This window comes from Bos mutus, chromosome 7 (genome assembly GCF_027580195.1).
Source record: "Bos mutus isolate GX-2022 chromosome 7, NWIPB_WYAK_1.1, whole genome shotgun sequence".
NCBI lineage: Eukaryota > Metazoa > Chordata > Mammalia > Artiodactyla > Bovidae > Bos > Bos mutus.
The window spans coordinates 59,477,614-59,492,181 of NC_091623.1; the positions used below are offsets into that span (position 1 = coordinate 59,477,614).

At 58.2% G+C, this 14,568-nt stretch overlaps 1 protein-coding gene across 1 annotated transcript; it reads left to right on the top strand.

Annotated features, from left to right (window-relative positions):
• Positions 1-1,919: 1,919 nt before the first annotated feature.
• Positions 1,920-13,354, top strand: PLIN4 (perilipin 4). Its single transcript, XM_070373898.1, has 8 exons — positions 1,920-2,029; positions 2,157-2,221; positions 2,735-2,882; positions 3,731-3,792; positions 6,162-10,140; positions 10,253-10,440; positions 12,731-12,799; positions 12,876-13,354. Exons 2-8 carry the CDS (start codon positions 2,174-2,176, stop codon positions 13,206-13,208), a joined length of 4,827 nt encoding a protein of 1,608 aa, XP_070229999.1. The 5' UTR covers positions 1,920-2,029; positions 2,157-2,173; the 3' UTR covers positions 13,209-13,354.
• The last annotated feature ends 1,214 nt before the right edge of the window (positions 13,355-14,568 follow it).

The following is a 14,568-nucleotide window of genomic DNA, read 5'->3' on the forward strand; positions in this document are numbered from 1 at the left end:
TTTCCAACCCTCTATAGCCTACCTTCTTGGAGCTCCAAGTCCTTTCTATCTGGATATAAACCACAGGCAGCCTTGGCTTCTCTTTCCCTGAGAGGCTGGGGGCTCCTGGAGGGCCAAGCTCAGTGAGAATGAGCAGAATGACACATGGAAAGGGCGTGTGGCAGAGGCTTGGCTGTGGGGCATCAGTTTGACTAGAACTGAGGGGAGAGAAAGAGCCTGAGGTAAGTCCTGGAATCTGGGGGAAGGGCACAGTAGTGAAGACCCTGGGGCTGAGTCCCTGCCTTGCCTACAAATGGATGGGTCAGCAAGTGAGCCTCTCTGAACCTCAGTTTTCTCCTCTGTGAAATGGGTATGAAAATAGGAGTAAGGCAGCAGTGCTCATGCCTGTGCAAAGGCCCTGGGGCAGGACAGTGCCTGGTGTCCCGAAGGAGCAGTGAGGAGGCCTGTGTGGAGCAGAGTGAGGAGGGGGAGAGAGAGGGAGGAGGGGAGGACAGGGAGGGGATGGGGCAGGAGTTGTGCAGTCTTGTGGGTGGTGGGTAGACTTGGGTTTTTATCCCCCAGGGAGGTGGGGAGGAGGGCTGTGGGCAGAGGAGGGACGGGACCTGACTCAGTGTTTATGATCATTTTTGTTATTTTTGCTGGGTTGCTCCCCGTTTGCTGCATTGCAGCAGTCCTATGGGGAGGGGGAGGGGCTCACCCTGGTTTCCCACCCCCGCTTCCCTGCCACCTTTGGGAAGCATTGGCTGGAGAGAGTTTGGGAGATGCCCTTGTTTTGCTCCCCAGCTGTTTGGCAAACACAGTGATGGCTCCAAGGAAACAACCCGGTGGTCATCAGGCCACCACTGGGTCTGTCTCCCCACCCCCACCAGCACACAGCTGGGATCCCTGTCCCAGGGGCAGACAGGGGCGTTCAAAGGGGGCTTGGCCATCATTTCTCTGCTTGCCTACCCACCCACCTGCTTCACAGACAACCAACCTGAAGATCTAGGTTCAAATCTTGTCTTTGCCACTTCCCAGCTCTATAGCCTCAGGCACAGGATGCCTTTTCCAGAAGCCACCCTGGGTTGACCCAAGCCCACCAGGCCCAGATCTCACTCTTGGGGTACCCCCCAGTTCAGTTGGTGCCCTGTCTGGGTCTGTATTTAGGCCCTTTCTCAAGGGAAGTCCTTTCTGGAGAGTGACACATCCCCTCCCTGCCCCGGACAGACCCTGCTCCTCTCCTTCTCCCTGGACAATGCTAAGCTGATGTCTGTTGAACACCTGCTATGTACCAGACTCTGGGATCAACAGGTTACATGCATGACCTCATTTCATGCTCACAACCACCCTCTGAGTTGGCCCATTTAGCCAAACATTCCTTAAGTGCCACCTGTGTGCTGGGTGCCATCCTGTTGCAGGGAACAAAAGACAGCCCTGATGGATGTGAGGGTGGAAGCCATGGGGGTGTCTGGGGAAGATGCTCCAGGCAGAAGGAATAATAATAGCAGGTGCAAAGGTCCTGGAGCAGGACCAGGCCTAGCAATCTGGAGGAACAGAGAGGAGCCCTGGGTCGTTGAAGTGTGATGAGGGAGGGGGAAAGAGGGAGGAAGCAAGACCCTGTGGGCCATGGTGAGGTGTCTGGAGGGGCAGCTGAAGCACACAGACGGTAACTGGCCAAGGCAAGGTGGCCCCGCAAAGCAACTGGAACACACCCATCACCCAGGTGGACACCAGAGGCTGAGAGGGTAAGCAGGCTGTGCCTCGAGGGTATGGGACGACCCGTGAATCACTCAGCCTGGTGGGGGCAGGTGCTGTGGGCAGAGGCTGCCGGGCGCTGGGAGCAGGGGAAAGGTGCTGGGCACTGGGCCCACGCTGGGCCGGTCGGGCAGGCGGGCAGTCACGTGACCACCCAGAGCCCTCCCCCAACCCACTGGCTGCCTGCCTCAGCCAGCCCGGCCCGCACCACCCCAGACCCTATAAGGCCTGGGAGCTGAGAGCCCAGCTGCCGGCTGCACCGCCTGTCACTCCAAGGGACCCCCACACGGTCCAGGTGAGCAATGCCAGGGGTGAGGCCAGCCTCCGGGCAGGAGCTGGGGGACTGCTCGGGGTTATGGGTGTTGGGCAGGAGGCCCAGGAGCCCCCATTCATGCCCCTCCCCCATCTCTACCTCCTTCCAGCTGCCTAGAGTGTTACCATGTCTGCTCGAGATGGAGGCCAGGATCCCCCCAAACCCAAGGGCAAGGTGAGGGCAGGCATGGGAGGAAACGACCCCAGCTGGGCCCTGAGAAGCCCCTGGAACCTTAGGGAGGTGACCTCCATAGTCTTGGGGTCTGAAGGGGCTTCCCAGGTTGGTTGGGAGGGCTCTGAGAGCCACCATGCCAGTCTTCCATCTGGTCCCCAGCTGGAGGGTGAGGGGTGGAAGGATGCACTCAAACCTCAGTTCTTCCCCTGCTATGTGACCTTGGGCCAGCCTCAGCCCCTCTCTGAGCCTCAGTTTCCCCATTTGTGAGATGTGGGCCCTGAAAGGAAAAGGTCTTTAGAGACCCAGAGGATTATTTCCTCTGTCCCCGGGAGGTAGACTGAACCTGCGCATTGCTCAGGTGAGGAAACTGAGGCTCAGAGAGGCTGGGACACTTTCCTGAGGTCACCTAGGAGGAAGGGTCTGGGGCGGTCTGGGAACCCAGGGCTGTCTGATGTGCCCCTTGCCCCACCCCACCACACCTGGCTCTACTCACACACCCCCTACCCCATGTAGACCCTGGGCAGCTTCTTTGGGTCCCTGCCTGGCTTCAGTGCTGCCCGGAACCTGGTGGCCAATGCCCACAGCTCAGCAAGAGAGGCCCAGCCAGCTGCCGAGTCTGCAGGCGCTCCAGCCGAGGAGGCCGCCCAGCCCCAGGCTCAGGGTGAGTGGACAGCTCCATGGACGAGGCAGGGGCTCAGGAGGTGCACCCCAGAAGGGACTTCTGCCAAACTTGGGGGCGCTTATGTGCCTGTGTCGCCTCAATAGACCCTGTGAGACTGGCATGCTCATTTAGTGCCAGGTGGGGACTCAGAGCATCAATACAAGTGACCCGATGGGGCACAAGTCAGCCAGAATAGGGGCATGGACACAGCCGTGCTCCCATATTCTCAACGCCCCCTCCGCCTTCCATCACCCCATTTCTGATGTATCGTGGACATTCCACGGGTCTAAGCTCATCTGAGATTTTGATCCCAGTTCCAGATGGGGACAGCGGCTTCCCTGGGGTCACACAGCCTCCAGTTGCTCAGCCAGAGTGCTCAGGGCGGCCCTAGCCCCAAGGCCCAAAGAGGGGCTGGAGCAGGGGAGTGCAGGCTGAGGTGGCAGCTCTGGGCCCAGAGCCCCAAGCAGCTGACTTCTGCTCTGTATATCCAAGCTGGGTGGGCAGCTGCCAGCTGTAGTCAGGCGCGGCAAGGCAGGGCCCCAACTCCTTTCCCTGCGGCCGCCGCCCCCCTCCTCGATGGGCATTCAGCACCCAGAACCCCAGCAGAGAGAACTCTAGGGAACCCCTGTGCCAGGAAGCCAGTCCTGGGCGTTGAGGGAGCCCCCGGTGAGGTCAGTGACTGAGCTAGGCCCATGGTCATGGATATCACCTTCTGTTGTCCCCGGCAGGGTTGCTGGGACATTCCTGACCTTTCAGGCTGTGCCCGCTGATTGTGCAATGGGCTCCAGGGTGGTTGATGCTAGCCCGCGTCCCTCCCTAGGTTGCCTCACTGGCTTTTGTCCCCCCAGCACCCGCTGACCCGGAGCAGACGGCCAAGGGGTTAGAGAAGACACTGCTGCCTTCAGACAAGGTGAGAGGGGCTAGCTGAGCCTGGTCTGATGGCCTTGCCTCCCTCTGGAATACCTCTTCCCTGGATGTTTCGGTTCCTGCCATCCGGAGGGTTGTCATAGGCCAAGGAAAAAGCAGACACCCCTGTGTGTACCGCTGTGGGGTAACAGGCCAGTCTTCCCCTTGGAGCCTCTATTTCTGCATCTGTGAAATGGGTGCAGTACTCCCTGGCACCATCCGGTCTACAGACACCCCACTCCCCGCCAACTCCCACCCTGGTGCTGTACCCAGCACAATATGACCAAAACAGTGGCAATGCACTCACCACAGGTCAGGCTCTGGGCTAAGTGCTTTACACGTGCTGTTTAATAGTTAATCCTCCCCACTGCAACAGGGAGGGAGCAATAGCACCCCACATAAAAGCTGAAGCACGGAGAAGCCAAGCCATTTGTCAAAAGTCACACAGGAAGACAAGGTAGCTTGGGATGTGAACCTTGGGCAGTCAGAAGCTGAACAATGGCCAGCACTGCATCCACCCTCGGTCCTGGATGAATGGGAACCACCCACGCAACCTTGTCCCCAAGGTCAGGGCAAGCAGAGTGGCTGATGTCAGACCACTGAGGGCCACAGCAGGGTGGCAGAGCTCCAATCCAACCCTTGCACTCAGCACACACCCCACTCTAGAGTCTTCTTTGACTCCCCTCTGCCCTCAGCTTGGCCATATCTGAGCTCCTCGGAGGGCAAAGTACTGCTTGGTTTGCCCTCTGGCCCAAATTAAAGCAGACTCTAGCAGCTTAGGGCCCCTCTCCCCATTTTTTCACTCCTCCCCCTCCATCCCTCTTCACTTCATTAGTGGAGTGTCTGCTACCTGCAAAGTTGGTCAGGGACCTTGACTCCTTTTTTTACCAGTCTTTGAAGGAGGTGCTGTCTTAATCACCATTTCTGAGATGAGGCTCAGAGAGGGGGTGTGGCTTGCCAGAGGTCACACAGCAAGTACGGGAGAGAGCTGGGATTTGAACCCAGGTCTCTGCGGGCAAGGTACCTACTTGAGATGATGTTGGGCAGAAGGGCAGGTGGTGAGACTATTTCCGGGCTTCTCAACTTCGCTATCATGGCCAATTCAGATTCAGATCATCCTCTGGGGGGGGCTGTCCTGGGCATTGTGGGGTGTTTAGCAGCATTCCTGACACCCACCCACTCTATGCCAGGAGCATGCTCTCTTTGAAGTCATGACTACCGCAGATGTCCCGAGACATTGCCCAGTGTTAGGATCATCGGGGCAGGATCACTCAGGTTTAGGAACACCTGAATTGGAAACAGCACACTCCTGGTTGAAGCTGAGTGGTAGCCATCTTGAGGCCATCACAACCCTTCAGCAGTTTGGAAGAACTAGCAGAAACTGCCCTGTGCTACCAGGTTTCCCTGGTGGCTCAGTGGCAAAGAATCTGCCTGCTAATGCAGGAGACCAGGGTTCGATCCCTGATTTGGGAAGATCCCACATGCCTTGGAGCAACTGAGTCCATACTCCACAATTATTGAGCCTGTGCTCCAAAGCCTGCTCCACAATAAAAGAAGCCACCACAATGAGAAGTCCACACCACAACTAGAATGTAGCCTCCACTTGCCACAACTAGAGAAAAACCCACTCAGCGACAAAGACCCAGCACAGCCAAAAATAAATAAATTTAAAAAAAATGACATACCAAGTTATCAACTTGGTTCCTATGGCTCAGACCCAATACTTAGCCCTGTACTTTTCTGGTTATTACTTTAAAAGATAATATTTATTTGGCTGCGCCAGGTCTTAGTTGCTGCACAAGGGGTATTTGATCTTTGTTGTAGCATTGGGGATCTAGTTCCCTGATGAGGGATCGAACCTGGGCCATCTACATTGGGAGTGCAGAGTCTTAGCCACTGGACCACAAGGGAAATCCCCAGTTATCACTTTTCTAAACCTGGATCCCCTTCATTTACTTGAATATATCCATGTTAACGAGCATTTGGTCACCTCAAATTTCTCCCTGTGATGGGGACAACAGGCTCAAAATTTTATGTAAACCGAGATTAGGCAAGATGAACAAAACATGTAATTCTAAGACTTGCTGAGCCCAGACTACGGGATATTGGGCAAAGAGGGTGCTGCGGCATAGCTGTCAACAGTCAGGGTCTACCACATCTGGGCACCACAGGGCTCTGCGATGGAGCTTGATGGACTGTGTCCTGGAAGCCAGAGTAGGGGGTGTGTTGGGGTGAGAGGTGAGCTGGCCGGGTCTCCAGGGAGCAGGTCCCACTCCCCAGGGTATGTCAAGAATTGGGGGGAGGAGGAGATCTAGGGTAGGGAGGAGAGGTGTCTTTCAACTCTGCTTCATCACGAGTCTCTTGCCTCATCAGATGATCTCCGGGGCAAAGGAGCTGGTGTCCTCCCAGATGGCCAGGACCAAGGATGCTCTCTCCACAGGAATGGCTAGTATCGTGGACACGGCTAAAGGTGTGGTCCAGGGAGGCCTGGGGATGAGCCAATCCACACTAACAGTCACCAAGGATGCTGTGGCCAGTGGGGCAACTGGGGCAGTGGGTGTGGCCAAAGGAGCCCTACAGACCGGTATAGACACCGCCAAGACAGTAGTAACAGGCACCAAAGATGTAGTGTCCACTGGGCTCACTGGGGCAGTGAACATGGCCAAGGGCACAGTCCAGACTGGCATGGACACCACCAAGACCGTGTTGACTGGCACCAAAGACACTGTGTCCACTGGGCTCACTGGAGCCATGGGTATGGCTAAGGGGGCCATCCAGACTGGCATGGACACCACCAAAACCGTCCTGACTGGCACCAAAGACACCGTGTCCACTGGGCTCACTGGAGCAGTGAGCATGGCCAAGGGCACAGTCCAGACTGGCATGGACACCACCAAGACCGTGTTGACTGGCACCAAAGACACTGTGTCCACTGGGCTCACTGGAGCCATGGGTATGGCTAAGGGGGCCATCCAGACTGGCATGGACACCACCAAGACAGTCCTGACTGGCACCAAAGACACTGTGTCCACTGGGCTCACTGGAGCCATGGGAGTGGCCAAGGGGGCTGTCCAAACTGGCATGGACACCACCAAGACTGTCTTGACTGGCACCAAAGATGCTGTCTCCTCTGGGCTCACTGGAGCCATGGGTATGGCCAAGGGGGCTGTCCAGACTGGCATGGACACCACCAAGACTGTCTTGACTGGCACCAAAGAGACTGTGTCCACTGGACTCACTGGAGCCATGGGAGTGGCCAAGGGGGCTGTCCAGACTGGCATGGACACCACCAAGACTGTCTTGACTGGCACCAAAGAGACTGTGTCCACTGGGCTAACTGGGGCCATGGGAGTGGCCAAGGGGGCGGTCCAGACTGGCATGGACACCACCAAGACTGTCCTGACTGGCACCAAAGACACCATGTCCACTGGGCTCACTGCCGCAGTGAGCATGGCCAAGGGGGCTGTCCAGACTGGCATGGACACCACCAAGACTGTCTTGACTGGCGCCAAAGACACTATGTCCACTGGACTCACTGGAGCCATGGGAGTGGCCAAGGGGGCTGTCCAGACTGGCATGGACACCACCAAGACCGTCTTGACTGGTGCCAAAGACACCATGTCCACTGGACTCACTGGAGCCATGGGAGTGGCCAAGGGGGCGGTCCAGACTGGCATGGACACCACCAAGACTGTCCTGACTGGCACCAAAGACACCGTGTCCACTGGACTCACTGGAGCCATGGGAGTGGCCAAGGGGGCTGTCCAGACTGGCATGGACACCACCAAGACTGTCTTGACTGGCACCAAAGACACTGTGTCCACTGGACTCACTGGAGCCATGGGAGTGGCCAAGGGGGCTGTCCAAACTGGCATGGACACCACCAAGACCATCTTGACTGGTGCCAAAGACACCGTGTCCACTGGACTCACTGGAGCCATGGGAGTGGCCAAGGGGGCTGTCCAAACTGGCATGGACACCACCAAGACAGTCCTGACTGGCACCAAAGACACCGTGTCCACTGGACTCACTGGAGCCATGGGAGTGGCCAAGGGGGCTGTTCAGACTGGCATGGACACCACCAAGACCGTCTTGACTGGCACCAAAGACACTGTGTCCACTGGACTCACTGGAGCCATGGGAGTGGCCAAGGGGGCGGTCCAGACTGGCATGGACACCACCAAGACTGTCTTGACTGGCGCCAAAGACACCGTGTCCACTGGACTCACTGGAGCCATGGGAGTGGCCAAGGGGGCTGTCCAAACTGGCATGGACACCACCAAGACCGTCCTGACTGGCACCAAAGACACCGTGTCCACTGGACTCACTGGAGCCATGGGAGTGGCCAAGGGGGCTGTCCAGACTGGCATGGACACCACCAAGACTGTCCTGACTGGCACCAAAGACACCGTGTCCACTGGACTCACTGGAGCCATGGGAGTGGCCAAGGGGGCTGTCCAAACTGGCATGGACACCACCAAGACCGTCTTGACTGGCACCAAAGACACCGTGTCCACTGGACTCACTGGAGCCATGGGAGTGGCCAAGGGAGCGGTCCAGACTGGCATGGACACCACCAAGACTGTCTTGACTGGCACCAAAGACACCGTGTCCACTGGACTCACTGGAGCCATGGGAGTGGCCAAGGGGGCGGTCCAGACTGGCATGAACACCACCAAGACTGTCTTGACTGGCACCAAAGACACCGTGTCCACTGGACTCACTGGAGCCATGGGAGTGGCCAAGGGGGCTGTCCAAACTGGCATGGACACCACCAAGACCGTCTTGACTGGCGCCAAAGATACCGTGTCCACTGGACTCACTGGAGCCATGGGAGTGGCCAAGGGGGCTGTCCAGACTGGCATGGACACCACCAAGACTGTCCTGACTGGCACCAAAGACACCATGTCCACTGGACTCACTGGAGCCATGGGTATGGCCAAGGGGGCTGTCCAGACTGGCATGGACACCACCAAGACTGTCCTGACTGGCACCAAAGATGTTGTTGCCTCTGGGCTCACTGGAGCCATGGGAGTGGCCAAGGGGGCTGTCCAGACTGGCATGGACACCACCAAGACTGTCCTGACTGGCACCAAAGACACCGTGTCCACTGGACTCACTGGAGCCATGGGTATGGCCAAGGGGGCTGTCCAGACTGGCATGGACACCACCAAGACTGTCCTGACTGGCACCAAAGATGTTGTTGCCTCTGGGCTCACTGGAGCCATGGGAGTGGCCAAGGGGGCTGTCCAGACTGGCATGGACACCACCAAGACTGTCTTGACTGGCACCAAAGACACCATGTCCACTGGGCTCACTGGAGCCATGGGTGTGGCCAAGGGCACAGTCCAGACTGGCATGGACACTACCAAAACCATCTTGACTGGCACCAAAGACACCGTGTCCACTGGGCTCACTGGAGCCATGGGTGTGGCCAAGGGCACAGTCCAGACTGGCATGGACACTACCAAAACCATCTTGACTGGCACCAAAGACACCGTGTCCACTGGGCTCACTGGAGCAATGGGTGTGGCCCAAGGGGCTGTCCAGACTGGCATGGACACCACTAAGACTGTCCTGACTAGCACCAAAGATATTGTGTCTACTTCAATCACTGGGGCAATGGGAGTGGCCAAGGGGGCTGTTCAGGTTGGCATGGACACCACCACATCCATCTTGACTGGCACCAAAGATGTTCTGTCTACTGCAATTACTGGGGCAATGGGTGTGGCCAAGGAGGCTGTTCAGGTTGGCATGGACACCACCAAGTCCGTCTTGACTGGCACCAAAGATGTTCTGTCTACTTCAATCAGTGGAGCAATGGATGTGGCCAGGGAGGCAGTCCAGATTGGCGTGGACACCACCACGTCCATCTTGACTGGCACCAAAGATGTTCTGTCTACTTCAATCACTGGAGCAATGGATGTGGGCAATGAGGCCATCCAGACTGGCATGGACACTACCATGACCATCTTGACTGGTACCAAAGGTGCCATGTCCTCTGGGCTCAGCAGCGTAGGGCATGTGGCCGAAGAAGGTATGCACACTGGGGTGGGCATCATCCCAAACTGGTTACCTGATTCCAAGGCTGCCACCTCAGTTGGACTTGCCAGTTCCAGGGCCCCAGATGAAGGAGAACAAACCATCCCAAGCTCCCCTCAGGCTCAGCTCAGCAACCATGGACCTCAGTCAGCTGAGGCCGTGTTCAGCCAAGAGGCCACCCTGGGCAAGGTGGATGCTGCTCCCGGGGCCACCACCCATGGCCAGGAAGGAGCCCAAGGCTTTGCAGCACTCCGGGACGAGCTGGAGGAGCTGGGAGAGATCTTCCAGCCCATGAGCGCCGAGGAACAAGGTAAGGACAGCCCGGTCCTAGCTCCCAGGGCCACGGTTGTCTGTACACCCCCAGGCCCCTGACGGCCTAGGGGCCTCTCGTGAGGACTGAGCAACCCCGTCCTCCCTTTCAGCTCAGCTGGTTGCTACACAGCCCAGGCGGAGGGAGGTCACGGCTGACCAGGGCAGCTACTTCGTGCGTCTGGGTGACGTGGCCCCCGGCTTCCGCCAGCGGGCTTTCGAGCACGCCCTCAGCCACCTGCAGCACAGCGAGTTCCAGGCACGGGACGCGCTGGCCCAGCTTGAGGACGTCTTCAGGGAGGTAAGAGCCTTGCCCCTTCCCAGGCATGCTCCTCAGCTTCGGGTTGGGGACTGGACGGACACGCACTGAGCACCCAATACGTGCCCATCACCCACTTGGTCATGGGCCTGCTCTCAAGGAGCTTGCCTCCTGGGATGGGGTGGGGGAGATGGACACGTGACCCAACGCTCGCAGCCAGTGAGGCTGCAGAGAAGGAGACCTGACAGTCATGCAGAAACGCACACCAGGGCTGGGGCGTGTCCATTTGGGTCACATCCTGTGCAAAGTGTTCTAAGTGGCCTGAGAACAAGCTAGGTGTGTTCTGAGGAGCAGAAGGGTGCCCGGGGTGGGGAGGGTAAAGTGAAGGGAGGGGCGGATGGGGTAGAAGGAACCCATGCAATCTGGCTGGAGTTTAGTGATGCAAGAAAGGGGGCCCAATCAAGGAGGACTTGTTTTTTTAATTTGGCATTATTGCTGCAAGCAGCCTTTCTCTAGTTGTGGTGTTCGGGCTTCTCACTGTGGTGGCTTCTCTTGTCGCAGAGCACAGGCTCAGTAGTTGCAGCATGTGGGCTCAGTAGTTGTGGCCTGCCGGCTCTAGAGCCTGGTCTCATTAGTTGTAGCGCACAGGTTTAGTTGCTCCAAGGCGTGTGGCATCTTCCAGGGTCAGGGGTTGAACCTGTGTCCCCTGCATTGGCAGGCAGATTCTTAACCACTGGACCACCAGTGAAGTTCCTCAAAGGTGACTTGAATGCCCCTGTGGAGACAGGCACCAGCCAGCAGGGTTGTGCTGTCTCGCCGGCTCCGCTCACTCCCCAGCCCCAGGCTTTCTCCCCTGCATCACTGCCAACACTCACGCCAACTCCTCATGGGCGGTGGGGCTGACCTGCTGTAGTAGGAAGTTAAGTGGCATCCAGTCCATGGTTGATGTAGACGGTGATGGAGCCCCAGCTCTGAGGACCTCCAGGTTCTCAAGCTCACGGGTCTTAAATGTTGAGCAGCCCCACCTACTCAGGTGGCAAGGAACCCAGCCAAGCTGTTCAAGTCAGGATCCCTAAGATGCACTCAGGCGCCTGTGTTTTCAATCAGCACCCAGGGGTCTGTGGTGAACCACATCTAAGGACCACTGCTCCAGCCCAGAGGGTCTCAACTGGGCAGTCCTGTCCCCAGGGAACACTGGGCCAAGCCTGGAAACGTCAGTGATGGTCACTCGGCAGGACTCTTGGCATTGAGAGGCTGGGGGTGAGGGAGGCTGCTCCATACCCCACAGTGCCCAGGACTGTAAAGTGAAGATGGCCTGATCCAACAGAGGCTTTACTGAGGTGGATCGCTCTGGCTCCTGTGGGGAGGACAAGCCACAGGAGTCCAGGAATGGAGATGGGAGATGAGAGAGGAGGTTTGAGGAGCTGAGTTCTAGATATATTTCCAGAGCAAAGCATCCAGGTTAGACACAGGAATTGAGAGAGCCAAGACCCTCTAAGGCCTTGGAGACTTTCAGCAGGAGATACTTCGGATTGCCCTGGGTATGTGGGTGGTGGACATTATGGCCTAAGTCTTCGACAGGGTAACCTGCAGATGAGCAGGAGCCCCCTGATGGAGTCGACTGCTGGGGCAAGGGCTGGGAGGGCGAGGGAAAGTTGAAGTGCATATTTGGTCCACTTGCTGAGGTCTCAAGATGACAAGAAAGATTAGTCAATGGGGATGGGGGGTTCCTATGTACCAGGGACCCAAAATACAAGGAGCAAACGGTCATGACAGAGCTCCAACCCAAGAGGGGAAATCAACACAGAAATTCATGATAACTGGACAGTGATAGCCTCTGAGGAGGGAAACAGAGATCTGATGCAGAGGGCCTGGAGCCTCCCGCACTGGGCCAGAGGAAGCACATTCCAGGCTGAGTGGGTGGCATGTGCAAAGGCCCTTGGGGCAGCAGCACACCGGACATGCTCGGGGACAAGAAGGGGCCAGTGTGGCCGGAACAGAGCACTATGGGAGGTTAGCAGGAGGGGAGGTCACAGGCAGCCATGGTGAGGAGCTTGGTTCCAAGGCCTCTGGGAGATGTTGGGGGTGGGGGTGGGGGGTGCTGAGCTGGGGTGACGGTGCCGCTGCCATCCTGCTCTCTGAATGCCTGATGACCTCACAAGGCACCAGGATTACTGCCTCTTGACGCACCACCCTCTGGCTCCAAAGCACTCCCCCATGCCATGGGAAGGGTAGACATGAGACGCTGGGCCAGGGAAGGCCACCCTGAGTGTGTCAGAGGCGGTCCCCGCTGAGAAGCCATCACGTTTGTGCTGGGCTCTTTTTTTCCTAGATTGAGGAGGCCCAGCAGGCTCCGGCTGGGGATGCGAGCAGCCAAGCAGAGGAAGCCGCCGCTGGGGAGGTGAGTACATACCAGTGAGGGGCTAGTGGGCCCGCCCCTTGCCTCCAGCCCCTTACCTCACTCCTTCTGTGCACAGGTGCTGGCCACCGGGGCTCTGTCCAAGGCCTGCGACCTCGTCCAGCAGCTCCATGTGGCCTACAGCCGCCTGGCCTCTGGCCTCCAGGGCCTCCCCACGGAGCTTCAGTGGCAGCTCCAGCAGGCTCGGCACAGCATTTGTGAGCTCTATGGCCTGGTCTCCTCAGCCGCCACGGTGGCGGAGCTGCCAGTCAAGCGGCTGGCTGAGAGCCGCCAGGGTGTGGGCCAGGCATGGCGGGGCCTGGAGCAGGTGCTGCGGAGCGTGCAGCAAGGCCCTCCGCTTGGCTGGCTGGTGGGGCCCTTCGCCCTGCCCGCCGATGGGCAGCCGCTGTAGGAGCTCCTCCCCTGCCCGCAACCAGCTCCAAGCCCCGGAAGCTCTGGGTCCTGGAGTTCCACCACACCATACACCCGGCGCCAGGCCTGTCTGTACCGCCCACCTGCCTCCCTGGGCACGAGCTCGGCTGGTCCTTCTGGCTGAGGAACCCCAGGCAGCTAAGACCCCCGGTGGTGGGCCTTAGCCTGAAGATCTCGAGCAAGCGCTCAAGAAAGGGTATGGTGCCTGCCTAGAAAGTTCTCCACTCTGCACCCTGACGAGGGCCATTTTATCTTTTATAAACTCTGGGGGTCTTCCACCCCAGCCAGGGTCCTCTAGCCACCAGTTAGCAGGCACTCCTGCTCCTCCGTCCTGGGTTCCAGGCAGCTCCATCCTTGTTCTGAAAGCACACGTCCAGCAGCTAACAGCGCACACCCCCGAACATACCAGAATGCTGTCGTCCTGGGGCAGGTGGGCTCCCGCTGCCTCTGCTGACCTGCCGCCTCTGCTGACCTTTGGGGGAGGCCACAGGGCTTTGTGAAGGCAAAGCTGAAGTAACTGCCACAACTGAGGGCCAGATGGTGCAGGTGGTGGGGGGGAGTGAGTACATGTCCCCTCCTGATGCACCACCCCAGCCAGCAGCACCCCGGGTCATGGCTGATCACAGGGGTCCAGAGCTGATGTTCTGAGGCCCTGGGCCCAGAAGCTGCCAATGAAGGAATAAAGGGAGGGACCCCAGGGAACTCATGACAGAAGGTGCTCGAGGGACTTCCCTTGAGGTCCTGCAGTTTAGGTCTCTGGGCTTTCACTGCTGACGGTACGGGTTTGATCCCTGGACAGGGAACTAAGACCCCACAGCTACGTGGTGTGGCCAACCCCCTACCCACAAAACAAAAACATGTTTGATGTGTTCAGGTCCTGGTCACATGCTCCAGGCTGGAGACCAGGGGCTGGGTTGGCAGCTACTGGACACGCTTCCTTTCCAGCCATGCTTTCCTTGAGTCCTCAAGGCACCCTGGGAGGTGGGCTGCACACGGGAAGGTGGGGCCGTGGAGGTCCAGTCCCCCTGATCCTGCTCCCTGGGGCCCAGGAGATGCTGGGAGAGCTGCTGACCGCCAGTAGCCTAATAAGCCTTGTCAAGTGCCCCCCTCGCAGAACCCATCACACCTGCACCCCTCAGCTGGCCACCTCCCTGACAGAGGGCTCGAGATGCCCCCTCTTCTCAGAAATGATCAAGTGCTCTGAGCCCCCGACGAATGCACAAGCTGTCCCCAGAGGATCACGTCTGCCAGGGGAGCTGGCCAAGGCCGGACACCGGGACCAGTCTGGGACCTTCCCCAAGCCTTTCTTGCCTTTTTGCCCATCCCAGATGGTCAGCAGA